Source organism: Microcaecilia unicolor, chromosome 2 (genome assembly GCF_901765095.1).
Source record: "Microcaecilia unicolor chromosome 2, aMicUni1.1, whole genome shotgun sequence".
In the NCBI taxonomy this organism is placed as follows: Eukaryota; Metazoa; Chordata; class Amphibia; order Gymnophiona; family Siphonopidae; genus Microcaecilia; species Microcaecilia unicolor.
In genome coordinates this window covers 43685941-43706386 of record NC_044032.1, presented here as the reverse complement: position 1 = coordinate 43706386, position 20446 = coordinate 43685941, and the positions used below count along the sequence as shown (strand labels likewise).

Genomic DNA, 20446 nt, shown 5'->3' with positions numbered 1-20446 from the left:
GGAACTGTAGCATGGATTTTCCAAGAGAGGGAGATTTGTCTGGACTTTTATAGGGGTTAATTTTCAACCCCTGTGGGGAGTTTTCAGGTCCTCATTTACTTTATACCAATGGACCAATCCCACAGATGAGGATGTTTTTTTTAAAGGGTTTTTAGTAGCTAGCCACTGGGTTTGAAATTTACCTTGGCAGAGCATCTGTTAAAGTAAACATTCCTCAGGACGTATTCGAATCTGAGCAGAAAAGTATGTATGTGTAATAGAATTTTCAATTGTGTGCATTGTTTCTCCTCCAGAACCCCTCCCAAATAGCAAGAGCAAAGTATGTTGGTACTGTTGTACCTCTTAACCTTTAGTTGGCCTTCAAAGAGAAACTACCTGGATCAGAAACCTCTCTGCTTTTGCTTAACAGCAAAGTATCCATAGAGGGTAATGAGCAGTTTTCTGCAGTTGGTCGAACTTGTGCTACTGTCATCAGGGAGGTGTCATTATTACAATGGGGAGTTTGTAAGGCAAGGAAAGTTAATGAGCAGAGTTAGAGTGGTGCAGACCATTGGGTGAACAGTATAAGCAGGTACAGTCAACCGGACTGGGGCTGGAGAGGATCTGAAAGGCAGAGAACAGTAGATAAGTGCTGAGGAGTGAGTAGAGGAGGTGAAAATGAGGGACTAGGGCAGTGGTTCTCAACCCAGCCCTCAGGGCACATCTAGCCAGTCAGGTTTTCTGGATACCCACAATGAATATACATGAAATAAATTTGCATGCAGTGGAGGTAGGGCTCGCAAATCTCTCTCATGCATATTCATTGTGGGTATTCTGAAAACCTGACTGGCTAGGTGTGTCCTGAGAGCCCCTGGACTTGGGGGAATAGAGGGCATATAGGAGGCTGGGGATGATGAGAGACAGAGAGGGCAGTGGGAGTGCTGGGGGAAGAGGAGGGGAAAGTGGGTGATGGAAAGCTGGTAGAGAGATGAGAGGTTAAAAGGAGGAGACTAAGGACTGGACGATGAGAGAAGGGGAGAATGAGGAATAACATAAAAAGGCATGGATTGAGAGGCAGAGGAGAAATTAAGAAAAAATGGAAAGGAAAGACTAATGTAACAGTGAGGCAGAGAATGAAGCAAAAATAACAAGAGAAGAGATGAAAATGGGAAGAAGACCTAGAAAACAATTTAGAAAAAAAAAACAACACAAGGAAAGCAGAAAAGACAGACTGAAAAATAAAATGCTCTAACAACATGATAGGAAAGAAAAAAAATCCTTACTTTAAAATTTCAGGACTGAACAGTGTACAGTTCTGGAGACCACACCTTAATAAAGGTTTAAACAGAATGGAGTCAGTCCAGAGCGTGGCTACTTGAAATGGTCAGTGGTCTTAGTCATAAAGCATATGGACACAGACTTAAAGGTCTCATTATGTATACTTTTGAAGAGGGTTGGCAGAGGAGAGACATGAAAGACATTTAAGCACCTCTGGGTACAAATACACAGGAGGTGAGTCTCTTTCAATTGAAAGGAAGCTTTGGAATGAGGTGGCATGGGATGAAGTTGAAAGGGGATAAACAAACAAAACAAGCAGAAGTAACCCCCTGACAACAAAACACAAAAAGTGTAAAGCAAGACAAAAGGTATGGGGTAGACCAAATGTATATTCAAATAGTGGGTTGATTGAAAAATTAAAAGGGGATAGACTCAGGAGTAATCTAAGGAAATATTTCTTTACTGAAAGTGTGGTGGAGGTGGTGGAGACAAGGACTGTATCTATTATTACTAGCCGTTAAGCCCGTTAAAACGGGCGAGATTTCCAGCTACCATCCTCGCCGCCGCTCCCTCCCCCCTCTGTGCCGGGCCCCCTGCACTGACCTGACAGCGCCTCTCACCTCCGTGCAGGGGGCCTGATACGGAGGGGGGCGGGAGCGGCGGCGGTGATGGGGGGGGGAGGGTGGAGGTTGGTGCGCGCGATGTTAGTTTCCAGGCTCCAGTGGAAGCGGCAGCATCCGACTTCGTTTCCCCTCTCTGTTCCGCCCTCTGACGTCATCACGTCTTGACGCGAAGCGGGACAGAGAGGGAAGTCTCTACTGCGCATTTGCAGGTGAGTCGGTCACTTGCCATTTATATGTTTGATTATACAAAACTTATAAACCGCAAGTACCATATATAGTTTAATGCGGGTAACAATAAATAAAAGAACATGAACCAGTCGTTCATGGATCCTAAGGATCCTAAGGAGCTTAGACCAGATTGGGTGGCAAAGCCGGTGGCGGGAGACGGAGATGGTGCTGGGCAGACTTATACGGTCTGTGCCAAAGCTGATGGTGGGAGGCGGGACTGGTGGTTTGGATGCGGGGATAGTGCTGGGCAGACTTATACAGTCTGTGCCAGAACCGGTGGTGGGAGGCGGGACTGGTGGTTTGGAGGCGAGGATAGTGCTGGGCAGACTTATACGGTCTGTGCCAGAACCGGTGGTAGGAGGCGGGGCTGGTGGTTGGGAGGCGGGGATAGTGCTGGGCAGACTTATACGGTCTGTGCCCTGAAAAGGACAGGTACAAATCAAGGTAAGGTATACACAAAAAGTAGCACATGTGAGTTTATCTTGTTAGGCAGACTGGATGGACCGCGCAGGTCTTTTTCTGCCGTCATCTACTATGTTACTATGTTCAGATGATACATATACATACTAATAAAAAGTACAAGAAAAATACCTAATTACAGTAATCAGTCAAACTGCTTAGAATTTGGCATCATATATTTCTTAAATAAGAAGGTCTTAAGCAACTTCCTAAAGATTAGGCAATCTCCCATTAATCTTATATCAATCAGCAAAGAGTTCCACAGCAGCAGAATCTAATAAGAAAGAGAAGCAGTTCAAATTTTGGTAGATTAATATTCTGTACTGAGGGATAACGTAAAAGAAATGTTTCATGCAGCCGACCCGATTTCTGAAACAGTTTCAAGCTGACTACATTCACCGAATACAATGGAGCAGTTCCACGTAAAATCTGAAAAAGCCGTAGTGCCCAATTTGAAAAGAACCCGGGCTTCAACAGGAAACCAGTGTAAATTTACCATATAAAGAAATAAAGAATTCTATCTACCCAAAGAGAAGATCGATCGAACTGCCAATCTAAATTCAAGAAAGCATGAGACAAGCACAGAGGATCTCTAATGAAAAGGAAAATGCAGTAGAGATGAGTATTGAATGGATCCAAAGGAGCTTAGCCAAGATCGGGAGGCAGAGCTGGTGGTTGGGAGGCGGGGATAGTGCTGGGCAGACTTACACGGTCTGTGCCAGAGCCGGTGGTTGGGAGGCGGGGCTGGTGGTTGGGAGGCGGGGATAGTGCTGGGCAGACTTACACGGTCTGTGCCCTGAAAAGGACAGGTACAAATCAAGGTAAGGTATACACAAAAAGTAGCACATATGAGTTTATCTTGTAGGACAGACTGATGGACCATGCAGGTCTTTTTCTGCCGTCATTTACTATGTTACTATTAATATGGCTGGGCAGACTGGATAAGAGTGGAGGAGTGGCCTAGTGGTTAGGGTGGCGGACTTTGGTCTTGGGGAACTGAGTTCGATTCCTGGCACAGGCAGCTCCTTGTGACTCTGGGCAAGTCACTTAACCCTCCATTGCCCACCACATTGAGCCTGCCATGAGTGGGAAAGCACGGGGTACAAATGTAAAAAAATATAAATATATAAGCCACATGGTCTTCATCTGTTTAATTGTGCATCTGTTCTATTTTTGTATGTTGCAAAGTTCAGGTGGAAATTAATTTCTATTCTCTTTTTCCAGTATTAGACGCCTCATTCTGGCTTTTTTGGGGGTTTATATTTTGGTTTCTGTGTGTTTTTGTTTTCAAATTTGTGGTTCTTTATTCTGTATTAGGTGTTCTGCATGTGACTGAGGTAAAGGATTCTGCTACTGTGTAGTTCCTGTTAGGGATCTATAGCAGTTTGATTTGTTCTGTTCAGGGCTTAATTTATAGACGAAAAGGAAACTGTGGGGTTGGGTGAAGGAGTGAGTGGGCCAGGGCAGAATCACTAGGACAAGAGGGTGAGTGTATTAGGGAGTAGAAATGACCATTATCTACTCTGCTGCAGGCTCACCCCTCCCCTTCTCTTTCCTGCAAGCTTCCTGGGAGAGAGGGGCTGCAACAGAACAACCCTGCTGCTCTGTAGTTTGAAAGGAAGTGGCGGAGCTGCATTCTAGGCCATTCCCCCAGAAATTAATTCTGTTCCTCAATAGGAGGTTACTGATCTTCAAGGGCACGTTGTAATATTAGTCATGTTGCCATTTCATAATAGGGGTGTTGCAGTTTGAGTCCTGGGGGTCAATATTGTTTCGGTATGGTCTCTGGCAGTAGATATGAGTTTGCTGTTACTGAAAGGACCCTACAATTTCAATATTACATATATTTTTTTAATATATTTAATGTAATACGGTGAGTTGTAAGGGGAAATGTCCTATCTCCATTTTTTTTTGGGGGGGGGGGGGGGCGGGAGGGGGGAACACACAGTGTGTGTTACATAACTGGAGGTATAGGGTTTATCCTGAGATTTATCCCTTCCTGTGTAAACTCTAACCTTACATAGTAGATGGCAGCAAATAAAGACTAATATGACCCATCTGTTCTGCTCAGTAAAGTTATTGGGGTTGTACCTGTGGTGCAGTGTGAAGATTTCTTGGACATGCAAAAGCCATTTCACAGATGTTCTGAGCAGAATTATTCTATACTTGGTTTACATCTTCTTGATCTTTTAGGGATCTGCAGTGCAGTGGCGCAGCCAGACCTGACATTTTGGCTGGGCCCAGAGCTAATATGGGTGGGCACTATATATATATATATATATATATATATATATATATATATATATATATCAAACTTGATCAGATATGTCTACTCAGTGCGTTTTTTCTAGTGAAAAAGGTGCTGGTACTGAAATGCCAGGCCACCCTTCAGGGGTGGGGTGATCACTGAGGGACCCACCCCACAATAGCCAGGCCCCCTGCAACCAGTCAAAGAATCTACGACAAGGCAGAATTGTTGTGTACAGCAAACAGTGCTGCGTGGTCCTGACTCCCGGCGCCTGCAGCTGAGCGTGCAGCTAATTTTTAGCCTGTTGAGAAGATGACGAGCCACGAGAACGAGGCTGAGTGCGCCGCGCGGGATGGAACATGAGTCATCAGTACGCAGGGGGGCTGAGAAGGAAAAGGACGTCACGCACGCTGCAGGTCACCACAAAGTCAAGAGCTGCAACCCTATTTATTCAGTGCCAAGTCGACTCACTGCTGTGCCGAGACTGCCCAAAAGGTAGGTGGGACTGGGAGATCAGCTGAGTGAGCCGCGGCACGACGATACTAGCAATGAATTAGTGAAAGGCGGCTGCTTTGGCTTTGCTCTGTTCGCTTTAATTCAACTGCGCTTAAAACTGGGTGGGCGGGCCTGAGCCAAGATTGGATGGGCCTGGCCCGTAGCTACACCCCTGCTGCAGTGTATAACCCTCTTCTTTTTGAATTCTAGTACAGTTTTGCATTCACTAGCTCTTTTGGAAGGGTATTCCAGGTATTCACCACCCTTTCTGTAGAAATTGCTCACATTTTCTCCCTCCCTACCTCCCCCTCCCTCCTTCCCTTGATAGTGAGATACCTGTTAGCAAACATATACATTAATTTCTCACAGGGTTTCACATGTTCATAAGGTGACCTTTCCCGGCTGGCGTGAGCGTTTGCCAAAAGGGTGTCCAAACACGAAAAAAAACAGATCCAGGTTTTCGGAATCTGTTTTTTTTCGTGATTTTGCAAGGTTTAATCTTGTGTTTGCTATTTTTGTATTTAAAATGTTGTGTAAGCTTATCTGCAGTTGGTGGTGTTTCAGTTGATGCCAGTACATCCTGGGTTTTCAGTAGTTTGTTGATGAGTTTGAATATTTTTTCATGTTAATCTCTTCTGGGTTTGCATATGTGCTGGAATATTCTGCTTTAACTTTCTTTACGTTGTTTGTATATGTTCTTATAGCTTTTATCCATATGGTTTTGTTTATGTCTGTTTTGTTTTTGGCCCATGTTCTTTCAAGTTTTCTGCACAGTTTTTTCATGTGTAGTAGTAGCTCCTTATTAAACCAGGGGCGTGGTTGTTTTTTATTTCTTGTTTTTGTTTTGAGTGGTGCTAGTTTGTTTAGTGTGCGTTTGTTTGCTTCGTCCAGTGGTGTTTGTTTGCTTCTTTCCAGGTGTAGCTAGCCCTGCAAGATGTGTGGGAGGGTGGGGCATTTCCTCATTGGCATTTACACCTCTTCTGAATCATACACAAGTGTAAGCTAACTGTTCATTGGGACCCGGTGTTTTGAGGCATGAGTGAGCGGGCAATTGCCTGAGCGATGGTGCTCCTTTTTTGCATGTTTATCCAGATCTCATTGGTTGTTGAAACCTTTTTCTTATGCAAAACAGGTTAGGAAATGATAGCCTTGCTTACATTCTATAGCTTGCAAACCATGGCTTTGGACTTAATCATTAGCAGAATTAACTACTGCAATTCTTTTTATCCAGGTATGTCCAAGAGTTTATTGTGTAGGCTGTAAATCAGGGGTGGGCAACAGTGAAAGCAGTGCATGCAAATAGATCTCATGCATATTCATTGGGGAAATCCTGAAAACCAGACTGGGTTGTGGCCCTCGAGGACCAAAGTTGCCCACCCCTGCTGTAAATGATTCAAAATGTTGTTGCCAAGCCAGTAGCAAGAATGAGAGACTACACTATTTGTCAATGCCAATGGCTCTTTCCTGGTTGAGGCTTAATAAGATAATGGGTTTTATTTACTAGGAGGAATCAGTGATTGTATTTACTGCTTCCTATGTTTGGAATTTTTATGATCTGGTTTTACTTTTTGTAACTGTATGTTATATATTTTTAATGTATCTACTTTGGGAATCATATGTGAGGTGGTATGTCAAATTCAAATAGATAAATAAAAAGCCAAAGCTTTTTGTCCAGAACATGACAGGTTAAAAAACAATAAAAGGTCTGTCTTGTGCGTATTACAAAAACTGCTGCAAAAATGGTCACCATGTGATGTTTTCAGTATCCTGAGTCACAAGTATTCCCATCATGGGTTACATAAGGAAAAGCACAATGAGAACAGGTCAAAGAATGCCCAAAGAACCAAAAACATGAGCATGGTAGAAATTAAGAACATAAGTATTTGCCATGCTGGGACAGACCGAAGGTCCATCAAGCCCAGTATCCTGTTTCCAACAGTGGCCAAGCCAGGTTACAAATAGCTGGCAAGATATAAAGCAGATTTTATGCTCCTTATCCTAGAATATACAGTGGACTTTCCCAAGTCCATCTTAATAATGGCTTATGGGCTTTTCTTTTAGGAAATTTTCCAAACCTTTTTAAAACCCTGCTAAGCTAACTGCATTTACCACATTATCTGGCAACGAGTTTAATTACTCATTGAGTGAAGAAATTTTCTCCAATTCATTTTAAATTTACTTAGTAGCTTCATTGTGTGCCCCCTAATCCTAGTATTTTTGGAAAGAGTAAACAAGCAATTCATATCTACCTGTTCCACTCCATGTGTGAAAAGAATTGTGGATTAGTAACTGTGTAGTGTGAAATTTAGCCACCTATGTAGAACAATGTTCCCTTATTCGTAACCAGCAACATTTGAAAATGATTGAGGGTACCAAACACAATACAAATTACCCCTCCCTGGACATAATGAAGGTGCTTGCTCAGTATTGGCGGTGATTAGCACCCATTGGCACCTAGAGTGGATCCTGTGCCCATATTTGCATCCCTGAGGGAACAGGAGCCACCATATTTGAAAATGGTGTCACAAAGGCAGGAGCAAATGGAGATCTTTCCACATGGGGGGGAGGAGTGATAACTTTGGGATATATTAAAGTTTGAGAGGAAGAGGGATCCTGAAGGCCACAGTGTTTTGCTTTTAAGAAGCAAGGGCTTGGCTGGGGAGGGGGACACAATTTTTGTATTTTTCTAGTTTAAAAGTGGGGTTGGGATGAATATATTGAACCTACAAGTGCACTAGGCATTTGGCACCTCCCAGGGGCCTCTGATTTAGGATCAGCGATCCCTTTAAATCGGTGATTCCCAAATGTCACCCACAAATACAGCTTATTAGAGTTCTCACAGATTTCTACTTGTAAAAGTATATTGTTGAAATCATAATCAGATAACGTGATAAATTATGTTTTAATTACCACTTACCTCAGTCCATGTTATTCTAATTCCACTAAGAGATAAAGGAACCCTTAAGTTGATAATGCACTGAATAAAGTAACTGGATCAGATAGAACTCTAAGCTTATTTTCACTGTATTGAAACAGTACTTGGTTTCTTAATTAAGCGTAAGACAACCCAGAAACATGCATCCAAAAAGATCACCATTAAAATTAGGATGCTCAATGCCAGATGCCTTCAACCAACTAAAGGAATCCAGTCCCAGACCATAAATATGTAAACTACTTTCAGTTTCATTCACTTAAAACATTTTTTTAGTCAATGCCAGCACTATAAGTAAGAGCAGTCTGCTTCAGCCAATCCTGGGGATCTTCTTTCAATATGTCCCACCCCTGAGGGTATGGGTATGACAGAAAACTATGGGATAAATCTTGAAAGTTGCAAGAAGCCTTTTTTTATCTAGTGGTTTAAGTGGATTTGTCATTGTTCTTGAGCGTTCTCTGGATGGTGACACATGATATCTTATATTTAATGGGCCCGTGTCAAATTCTGACACTTTGACAAGGAGTCACAAAAAGAAAAATAATACAAAGAAGACCTTTTCTCATGCTGACAGAAAGGTTTATTGTACGTTTCTCTTTATTTTTTCCTCAGCACGTTGAAGAGGGCTCTTGACAACTTCAAACAGCGTAAGTACTCACTCAGTCTCACTTTCCTTTAGGATGGGGAATATGTCCTGGAGTTTGACTAGTATTATTTTGAAAGGCATTTTGAGGCATGTGTTGAGAAGGAGAAAATGTAGTGAAGCACGTTCTGAACTTGAAAAGTCTCTTTGCACGATGGCCGTGCAGTACCTGTATGTAACTTGCCTTGAACCAGTGACATAGTCACATGTGGGTTCAGGTGGGCACAGGCCCACCCAGCAGTGGCGCCAGGGCCGCTGAGAGGGGGGGCATGGGGGGGACAAAATTCCCCGGGCTCGGGATTCCAAGGAGAGCCCGGTGCCAGGGTCTCTCGCTCTCTCCTGCTCCCAGGCCACCGGCGCTGCAATCCCCAGTCTCCACCTACCTTCCCTCAGCTCCCTTCTGTCTGCCATTCGACCCCCCCTTCATTTAAAAACAAAAAAATCTCAAAATCAGCAGTGCAGCGCCTTCCGTGTGAAAGCGGCAGATCGCCTCGGGCGGGCCTTTCTTCACTCTGTCCTGCCCTCGCGGAAATAGGTACTTAAATCAGAGGAGGGTGGGACACAGTGAGGGAAGGCCCGCCCGAGGCGATCTGCCGCTTTCACATGGAAGGCTCTACGCTGCCGATTTCGAGATTTTTTTTTTTAAATGAAGGGGTCAAATGGCAGACAGAAGGGAGCTGAGGGAAGGTAGGTGGAGACTGGGGACTGTGGTGCCGGTGGCCTGGGAGCAGGAGAGGGAGGTGACAGCACATTAGCGATTGGGGGTAGGAGGGGTGGGGGCAATCCTTGGGTGGGGGGCTGGGAGCGGCCTTGCCCCGGGCCCGGCTCAGTCTCTCGGCGGCCCTGAGTGGCACAGCAGAGATGTGACTGGCAGGGATCCCAAGGGCGTAGCCACGGGTGGGCCTGGACGGGCCCGGGCCCAGCCACTTTCCCTCCAGGCCCGCCCACCCAATATCCCTCGGTGCTGGTGCTCCTCCTGCCACGATGGTTCCGTTCCGGCGTCCCTCCAACTACTGTGCGATGTATCGCTCTCCCTCCTCGCTCCACCTTCCCCCCCCCCACCACCGCTTTTCAGGCCATTAAACTTCCAGACCTCCGGCAGCATGCGTCAGTGACATGAGCACTGCCTTTGGCCAGCTCCGGAAGCCTCCTCTGTACAACGTCCCACCTACGTGGGAAGCTGTACAGAGAAAGCTTCCGGGGCAGGCTAAAGGCAGCTCTTACATTGCTGATGCTGCGTGCCAGTGGGGCTGGAAAGCTTGGAGGCCTGCAGAGCTGGGTAGGGGTGGAGAGAGCTGAAGTAGAAGAGCGACTGCAGGGTAAAGGGGGTGGAGAGAGGAGGAAGATCACATGATGCCAGTCTGAAGGGGAAGAAGGGGTGGAGAGGGGAGAGGAGGGACAGCAAAGCTAGACCTCAAGAGAAGTGAAAAGGAGGGTGGACAGAGGAGGAAAAGCAATGCTAGACCGAAGGGGAAGAGGGGGTGGAGAGGCAGAGAGTGATGCCAGACCTCAGAGGAAGGGGGAAGAAGGATGGAAGGAGGAGGGAAAGTGATACCGGGCCACAGGGGAAGGAGAAAAGTAAAATATACAGGAGATACTAAAAAGCAGAAGATGGATGGGGAGAGGAGAGATAAAGATGGAGAGAGGGGGAGATGTTGGAATGCATTATGTAAAAAGGACAGAGGGGGCACATGTTGGATGGAAGGGGCAGAGAAAGTGGGCAGACACCAGTGGAAAGGGGGAGAGGGCAGAGACAGAATGGAAGAGAGTGCAACAGTGGATGGAAGGGGCAGAGAAAGCAGGCAAATGCTACATGGAAGGGAGAGAGAAAGGGCAGACGCTGGATGAGGCAGAGAAAGTAAGCAAATGCTGGATGAAAGGGAGGGGGGGAGAGAGGGGGAGCAGATGCTGGATGGAAGGGAGAGAGTGAAGAGAAGATGAGGAAAGCAGAAACCAGAGACGACAAAGGTAGAAAAAAGATTTATTATTATTATTATTTTATTTTTTTGCTTTAGGATAAAGTAGTATTATAGTTGTGGTGATAAATAGAAAACGAAAATAAGGAGATCTTTCTATTAGACTAATTTTAATACATTTTTTACTAACTTTCAGAGACCAAAACCCCGTCGTCAGGATAGGATACCGTAACATACTGACCTGAGGAAGGAGGTGTTGGCCTCTGAAAGCTAATTGAAAAATGTATTAGTCCAATAAAATGGTATCCTCTTAGTTTCCATTTTTTTTTTGTTTTATTTCTGTTTGTTAATTTGTAAAGTGGTGATTGGTATTAGTCAGTTTTTTCAAATTTACATCTGCTGTCTTTATATTGCACAGTACTAGGGGACATTTTCTGTTTCTGTGGTGTTGCATTGTATGCAGAATCTGACTTATTGGGGGTTCAGTTTAACTTTTGTCTGCATATTTCTGTTTTTAGTTTGTGGTTACTTATTCTAAACTTGGTGAGGATGTATCTGTGTTCAATGTGAAAAAGACATGGTTTTGTGTTGGCAGGATCATTTTTACTAATGGTGCATTGATGTTCTAGTGCTCACTGCAGTGTTTAAGATGCAGCCTTTTCCTAGGTGTTCTTCTGTATTTTGGTTGTTTTCCTAGGTACACCCTTGTTGTGTGAGTCGTGGATTATTATTAAAAATATTTTTTTTCATATAGAGGAGGGGGGTGTTAAAAAATGATCGGCCCTGGGTGTCAAATACACTAGGTACGCCACTGCTGCAGATTTCTTCTTTTTGCCTGTTGCCGGCAGCGCTCTGACGGCTGCCATTCACACAGTCAGCTCCGCTCCCCCCCCCCCCCCCCGCCGTGCCCATCTGGCCATAAGTAAACAGGAAGTGCATCAGAGAGGACCAGATAGATGCGGCAAAGGGGAGCAGAGTGCCTGTGTGAATCGCAGCACTGCCGAGGAACGAAAGCAGCAAAGCTTTTCTACAAGTAAAAGTTGGTTTGTTTTAGTTTTGCTGGTGGTGGGGGTTTGTGTTTTATTTGTTTTATACTTTCTGCATCCAGGATGGCAACTCTGACCCAGTATGGTTACCTTTATGTTTTTGCTTTTGGAATTTATGTACAACACTCTAAATCATGAAAACAGCTGCAAAGGAAAAGTGACTTGTTACCGGATAATAATGAGGCAGCATTGTATTTTAGTATGGGGACTTATTTTGGCTTATCGTGTGTTGTGTGTGTGTGGGTTTTTTTTTTCTCTCCTGGGGATTTAGCTACTTTTAAGAGAGCCTGAAAACTGTGTCTATTTGAATTAGTTATTCACTCACGGATTTGTAAGTTATTGGGAGTAGGGCAGGTGTGCGGTAGGAGTAGGGGCGTGGGCAGGGCATATCAGGTGCCCATCCATCCAACCTGTTGGCCCACCCAAAAATTGCCTTCTGGCTACGCCACTGAATCCACTGCAGTAGTCCAGGACTGGTGACACAGATCATTGTACCAGCATATGAAACATCTCTGCAACCAATAAAGAACACAATCTCCATAGGGTCCTCAATTTCCCATAAAGTGACCCCACCACATTATGCACCTAACTCTAAGCAGACCAACAATGATCCCACCAGAGTCCCAAAACCCACACCTCCTTCACTAGCTCAAGAAGCCCCACTTCAGAACCACCCAGCTATCTTCTGCTGCTGTCCAATCTCCTCCTCCTAACAAGAATTCTGTCATTTTAATATTCAAAGCCAGTTTTCCCTCAGACGTCCTCAGCCCATCATTTAGCATTGCTAAATGTTTCCCAGGATTCTTCCCAAAGTTATAAACTAGCTGGATATCACTGGCATACAAAAAACCCATTCAAACAAGACCTAAGGGAAATCTCCTATGAAATCAACCAAAGCCTACACATTATGAATTCCTGGGCAGATGCATTTCAGCTGAATCTAAATGCAGAAAAAATCCAATGCCTAGTACTCACCTCTCAATACAATAAGAATACATTTACCACTATCAACACACCTAAACTAAGTCTACCAGTTTCGGATACCCTAAAAATTCTTGGCGTCACCATTGACCGACACCTAACACTTGAGAATCATGCGAAAAACATAAATAAAAAGATGTTTCATTCAATGTGGAAACTAAAAAGAATTAGACCATTTTTCCAAGGAATGTCTTCCGCAACCTGGTACAATCATTGGTACTCAGTCATCTGGACTATTGTAACTCACTCTATGCCAGCTGCAAAGAGCAAATACTTAAAAAACTCCAGACAGCCCAGAACACGGCAGCCAGACTAATATTCGGCAAATCAAAATACGAAAGCGCAAAACCCCTACGAGAAAAACTACACTGGCTCCCACTCAAAGAATGCATCACGTTCAAACTTTGTACCTTAGCCCATAAAATCATCCACGGTGACGCCCCAGCCTACATGCCAGACCTAATAGAACTTCCACCCAGAAACGCAAAAAAATATTTCGCACTTTCCTCAATCTTCATCCTCCCAAGTGTAAAGGCCTGAAATACAAATTAATGCACGCATCTACCTTTTCCTATATGAGCACGCAGCTCTGGAACGCGTTGCCACGTAACCTGAAAACTGTATGAATTGACCAATTTCCGCAAACTATTGAAAACCTATCTCTTCGACAAGATATATCACAAAGATCAACACTTGTAACTGTACAATCTTTAATTTATCCAGAAATGTTCTATACTATCTTTTGCTTTAACACTATCATGTATTTCACCACCATGTAACCCAAAACCCTCTGTAAAACCAAATGTATTGTAAGACACATTGAGCTTGCAAAGAGGTGGGATAATGTGGGATACAAATGCAATAAAATAAATAAATAAATACAAAAAACCCCCCATAAATCCCAAACACTGAATCAACCAGGCCAAGGGTTGCAAGAAGATATTAAACAGCACAGGAGATAAAAAAGATCCTTGAGGAAATGGTCACTTTTTAGGATGAATGAGCCCTTGGACCGCGGTGGAACAGCTGTGGGTGAGTCCCTGCAGAAGGGATTGCTCCCTTAGAGGCTTTGAGGGAAGCAGGAAGCTGTACCCAGAATTGGAAGCTGAAGCTGTGCAGGAGCTGAAACCAGGACTGGAAGTGGGAGCTGTGCTAGAACTGGAACCAGGACTGGAAGCAGGAGCTGTGCTCGACGCTGGCACCAGGGCAGGAAGCCGAAGCATGTGCTGAAAGCTGGAACCAGGGCTGAAAGCTGAAGCTGAAGCTTGTGCTGGAAGCTGGAACCAGGGCTGGAAGCTGAAGCTAAGCTGGAACCGGGGCTGGAAGCTGAAGCTTGTGCTGGAAGCAGACGCTGTACAGGACACTGGAACCAGGACGACCTGTTGCAAGGCAAAGAGGCAGAGAGCAGTGATTGCAGAAGAAGGCCCAGGGTGATGATGTCAGTGAGGGGCAGACCCGAGCAGCGTCAACCCGAATCTAGCCTCCCCCACAAGAGCATGCACAGCTGTCGGCAGGCTGGAGCAGGGAGCAGCATGTAAGGCAGCAGAGTGTGCCACACAGGACCCTGACACGGAGGTAAGGGAACACGGGGGCGATCGTGACAGAAGCCCACAGAGTGGTTTAAATGGGGGCCAACAACTGATCATTCACTAGAACCCAGGCAGTTTTATCCCAAAGAAACAAACCCATGTGACCTCTGCTACTCCTATCTCCACAAACTGGTGCAGTAGCAAATCATGATACACCAAATCTAAAGTGGATTCCAAATCCAATAGTAGCCATATTACCTGTTAAACCTTATTTAAATGGAACACTTTTTCCTGTACCATCAATAGAAATCAAACAAAATTAAAACATGGAAAAGAAAATAAGATGATACCTTTTTTATTGGACATAACTTAATACACTTCTTGATTAGCTTTTGAAGGTTGCCCTTCTTCATCAGATCAGAAATAAGCAAATGTGTTAGCTGACAGTGTATATAACAGTCCCTCATAGATGGTCTAGCAAGGTGGGTAGGAGATGTGTATGGGGACTTCAAAGCATTCCATAGTCTAGCAGGATGTTTGTGGGGAGGGGAGGGGAGGGGAGGGGAGGAGAGGGCGATAAGCAGTGAAATACAACTTATGGTTTACAGTGGGCTAGAAAACCCAGATCCTTGTTAAGTCCTGTCCGTTGGGTGTTAAAATATTCAATCATTCTGATTTCAAAGGTTTTACGTTCCTGTATTGTTTTAAAGTTACCTTTCAGTATTCTCACTGTGAAATCACTGGTACGATGTCCTGGTTCTGTAAAGTGCTGTCCCACCGGACTCCTGTACCGTCAAAAGCACCATTTCCGTGTGATGTCCTTTGTTGAAACCTGAATCTCCACTAAAACCACTATATCCCTCACAAAGTCAGACAACTAATTCAACACTGTATGTACTACTTATCACTGGGATTGGTAGCATGGAATCTTGCTGCTGTTTGGGATTCCACCAGGTACTTGTGACCTGAATTGGCCACTGTTGGAAGCAGGATACTGGGCTGGATGAACCCTTGGTTTGACCCAGTATGGCTATTCTTATGTTCTTATGAAAGGCTAGTTAGGGTATCAGAATATAATACCCATACTCTAGTGGATCCAGAATTTAAAAAAACAAACCCGATATACTTTCACTTAAAGTGCATCACATTGCACCAAAAGATTCAGATATAAAAGGACCATATCCTTCTACAGGCCTCTTAACTTCACTCTGTCCAGTAGAAGTTATTGTTTTTTTTTTCATAAGTCACATGATATTATCTTCAGTCATCAAAGACCTCTAATCAGTTACCATTTTGAAAACAGACCACATGTTCTTACCTACCAATCAGAACTCTCTAAGAAATAATCTGCCAATTTAATGTAATTAATTTCTTTAAAAAAAAAAACTCCTCCTCCAATCAAAGTCCATATTGAGCCCATTTGGGTTTACTGCATTTAATCCAAATATCCACCACTGTTCTGCTCACACCAATAAAGATTTGAATTCCTCCTCCAATACTTGCTTTCATTCGTTATAAAACAAGAAAACAGCTGTTCAGAGAGGCCTGCTCTCAAAGATCCTGTCCTTTTTAAATACTACTTTAAAATGGTTGATAATTCTCAAGTTTAATTTTTTGTTGTATCTTACCTACATGCAAAAAATCTTTTCTAACATAAATTAGTTTTGTGTAGAGACTTTTCTCTGAATACAGATATCACGTTTAAAGTTTATTCAGTGCTTTCTGTTCCGCCTATTAGTGATGCCAGATATGCAGCTTACAGTCTACATAGTAGTAGAAGAAAGAGGCAGGGAAGCGAAAAAGAGAACGAAAGAAGACAATCAGTAAAGAGGGTAAGGGGGATGAATTACAATATTCATGATAGGAAAGCAGGGGAATAACGACACACACTAAGTAAGAGGTTGACCAGAGGTCCTACGGTACCTGTGTTTGACACTAGCGGAATGCTTTCTAGAAAAGGTAGGTTTTCAGATCTACCTTGAAATGGTCCAGGATGAACTGTGTTCTGAGGTGTTCTGGGAGCTGGTTCCATAGCTCAGGGCCTTTCACTGAAAAAATGCAGTGCCTTATCATCGCATGAGTGTCTTCTCTAATTGTAGGGACGACCAAACATTGCTGTGTCAATGAGTGGAGGGCACGGGCAGGGATGTAAGGAGACAGCAAGTTAGCCAAAAAAGAGAGGGTTCTGCAGTACTTCTGATTTCAAATACTAAAAGTATTTTATAGATGATGCATTGAGGAAGTGGCAGCCAGTGGGATGTCTTCAGAAGGAGGATTACGTGGTCATATTTCCGGGCACCAGGTATAAGTTTAACAGCCATGTTCTGGACAATTTGAAGGCGGTAGAGTTCCTTTGATGTAAGAGATTTACAGAGTGAATTGCAGTAGTCAAGCTGGCTTATAATTAAAGAATGGATAAGGACATTGAGTGCCAATGGCTGGAGTAAGTAACGAATAGAACAAATCAGTTTTAGCTTGTAAAATGACCGGCGGACAATAGTAGATTGTTGCTTGTGAAAGATGAGTTTGTCATCAAAAACAACTCCAAAGATACGGATACTGGAGGCCAGAGGAATAGGGATGTTGGAAAGGAGTAAATGTGAAGCAAGGGAAGTGTCTTTATTACTGCCAATGAGAAGCAAGATAGATTTCATAGGATTCAAAAACAATTTGTTTTCCAGGAACCAGTCAGTGAGTGAGTGAGCTTAGTACTGAAGATTGAAATGTCATGTGAACTTGAAGGGTCTAGAATATAGAATAGTTGGATGTCATCTGCATAGGCAAATGTATTAAATCCAAGAGAATGTGCTAAGAACAGTAGAGGGGCTAGGAGAACATTAAAAATAATGGGGACGAGATGGATCCCTGAGGTACCCCAGAAGTTGAATCAGATTGAGTAGTCAGCACTATATAGGAGCGGTGGGCTAGGTAAGAGCTGTACCAGGCATAAGCTTTCTCTTGAAGCCCTATGTGATAAAGATGAAGGAGCAAGAGGGAGTGAACTACCAAATCATATGCTGTGGTAAGGTCTAGGGATAAAAGGAGGACTGAATGAGATTTGTTAGGATGGGAAAGGATATAAGTCATTAGTCCTAGTACAGTGGTTTCAGAATTGTGATTAGGACAGAAACCAGTCTGGTGAGAATGTAATATTTGGTTTTTGAAAACCAGTTTCGATGTTTGCCGGTGTACTATGGTTTTGGTGAGCTTTGCCAAAAATGGGAGATTGGCTATTGGTCGGTAGTTGGCTGGGTCTTGAAGGGAGTGAACTAGGTCCTTTTTTTGGGGTTGATGTAGACAGTTTTCCAGCTGTCTGGCACAAAACCCATGGAGAGACTGAGAGAAACAATAGAATGGATATAGGGAATGAATGTGGATAAGAAACGCTTAACCAGGCAGGAAGGTTGCAGGTTGTGAGGTGCTGTGAATTGAATTGGAGTGGAGGAGTGGCCTAGTGGTTAGGGTGGTGGACTCTGGTCGTGGGGAACTGAGGAACTGAGTTCAATTCCCACGTCAGGCACAGGCAGCTACTTGTGACTCTGGGCAAGTCACTTAACCCTCCATTGCCCCATTTAAACCGAATTGAGCCTGCCATGAGTGGGAAAGCGCGGGGTACAAATGTAACTAAAATAAAAAATAAGCCTATTGAGACAGGGGGCTGAAAGAGGCTAGTACAGTGTTAGGGGAGGTGGAGGGTGGTGTGACTCTAATTGGGGGAGGTCTCAAGGTCAGAGATAGAGTAGCTGATGCTGATGGCGAAGACAAGGCAAGAAGAGCACAAAGTTGTATGAACTTGTTTTTGAAGAACTGTGCCTGGGTTTGTGCATCTGGGATGTTACAGGGGATATCTCCACTCAACCGAAACTGCGCTTACTAAAGTCTCCAATGACCTATTACTGGCTAAATCCAGAGGTCAATATTCCATCCTCATTCTTCTTGATCTTTCCGCTGCTTTTGATACTGTCGATCACAGCATACTTCTCGATACCCTGTCCTCACTTGGATTCCAGGGCTCTGTCCTTTCCTGGTTCTCTTCCTACCTCTCCCTCTGCACCTTTAGTGTTCACTCTGGTGGATCCTCTTCTACTTCTATCCCTCTGCCTGTCGGCGTACCTCAGGGTTCTGTTCTTGGTCCCCTCCTCTTTTCTATCTACACTTCTTCCCTTGGTTCATTAATCTCATCCCATGGCTTTTCCTACCATCTCTATGCTGATGACTCCCAAATCTACCTTTCTACCCCTGATATCTCACCTTGCATCCAAACCAAAGTTTCGGCGTGCTTGTCTGACATTGCTGTCTGGATGTCTCAACGCCACCTGAAATTAAATATGACCAAAACCGAGCTTCTCATTTCCCCCCCCCCCCCAAACCCACCTCCCCACTCCCCCCGTTTTCTATTTCTGTTGATGGCTTTCTCATTCTCCCTGTCTCCTCAGCTCGAAACCTTGGGGTCATCTTTGACTCTTCTCTCTCCTTCTCTGCTCATATCCAGCAGATTGCCAAGACCTGTCGTTTCGTTCTTTACAACATCCGTAAAATCCGCCCCTTTCTTTCCGAGCACTCTACCAAAACCCTCATCCACACCCTTGTCACCTCTCGTTTAGACTACTGCAATCTGCTTCTTGCTGGCCTCCCACTTAGTCACCTCTCCCCTCTCCAGTCGGTTCAAAACTCTGCTGCCCGTCTCGTCTTCCGCCAGGGTCGCTTTACTCATACTACCCCTCTCCTCAAGACCCTTCACTGGCTCCCTATCCGCTTTCGCATCCTGTTCAAACTTCTTCTACTAACCTATAAATGTACTCACTCTGCTGCTCCCCAGTATCTCTCCACACTCGTCCTTCCCTACACCCCTTCCCGTGCACTCCGCTCCATGGATAAATCCTTCTTATCTGTTCCCTTCTCCACTACTGCCAACTCCAGACTTCGCGCCTTCTGTCTCGCTGCACCCTACGCCTGGAATAAACTTCCTGAGCCCCTACGTCTTGCCCCATCCTTGGCCACCTTTAAATCTAGACTGACAGCCCACCTCTTTAACATTGCTTTTGACTCGTAACCACTTGTAACCACTCGCCTCCACCTACCCTCCTCTCTTCCTTCCTGTTCACATTAATTGATTTGATTTGCTTACTTTATTTATTTTTTGTCTATTAGATTGTAAGCTCTTTGAGCAGGGACTGTCTTTCTTCTATGTTTGTGCAGCGCTGCGTATGCCTTGTAGCGCTATAGAAATGCTAAATAGTAGTAATAGTAGTAGTAGTAGGAGTATAAGTGGTAAGTGACCGAAGGATTTGGTAGAGTTTAGATGACGTGGGGGCTTTTGAAATTTCGGCGGAGTAGTACTCCTTTTTCCGAGAGAGCAGTGTAGTTTTATAGGATCTTACTTTTGACCTGTAGATTGTGAGATGAGTGATTGAGGGATCATGCTGCCACTTACGTTCCGCTTGATGGAGCTGTTGTTTCATCTGTCGAAGATCAGCAGTGTACCATTGTGTGCAAGGTAATTGAAGCGCCCTAGTATTGTGAGGGACTAATGGGACCAGGGTGTTGAAAGCAGTAGGAAGTTCAGAGTTCCAGGAAGACACTTGAACCTCCAGGGGAAGATTGGTGAAAGATGGAAGGGTAAACGAGCATGTTGGCCAATAAGGAGTCAGCATAAAGATTGCTAGTATCTCTGTAGGGAAAGGGAATGGGATTTGATATACCGCCTTTCTGTGGTTTTTGCAACTACATTGAAAGCGGTTTACATAGTATAAACAGGTACTTATTTGTACCTGGGGCAGTGGAGGGTTAAGTGACTTGCCCAGAGTCACAAGGAGCTGCAGTGGAAATTGAACCCAGTTCCCCAGGATCAAATTTCACTGCACTAACCACTAGGCTACACAGAGCGTAGGTAAAACAGATGAGAGAGTGATCTGTCCAGGGGAGGGAGACTGGGCTAAGGAAGGGGATAGAGTCGGCTGAAGAGAGGATCAAGTATAGAGTGTGCCCCCCCACGATCAGTGGGTTCATCCACATGTTGGACCAGGCTTAGATCAGAAAAAAAGTTAAGAAGCTCTGGAATAAAGTGAGAGGTTTGGTTGTCAACATAT

At 44.4% G+C, this 20446-nt stretch overlaps 1 protein-coding gene across 1 annotated transcript in view; it reads left to right on the top strand.

The window, feature by feature from the left end:
* Positions 1-20446, top strand: part of LOC115461849 (proline-serine-threonine phosphatase-interacting protein 2-like) — a 260520-nt gene that overhangs the window by 143639 nt on the left and 96435 nt on the right. The window contains exon 4 of the mRNA XM_030191905.1: positions 8855-8889. Within this exon, the coding sequence (XP_030047765.1) occupies positions 8855-8889 (35 nt within the window). The remainder of the gene's footprint in view (positions 1-8854; positions 8890-20446) is intronic.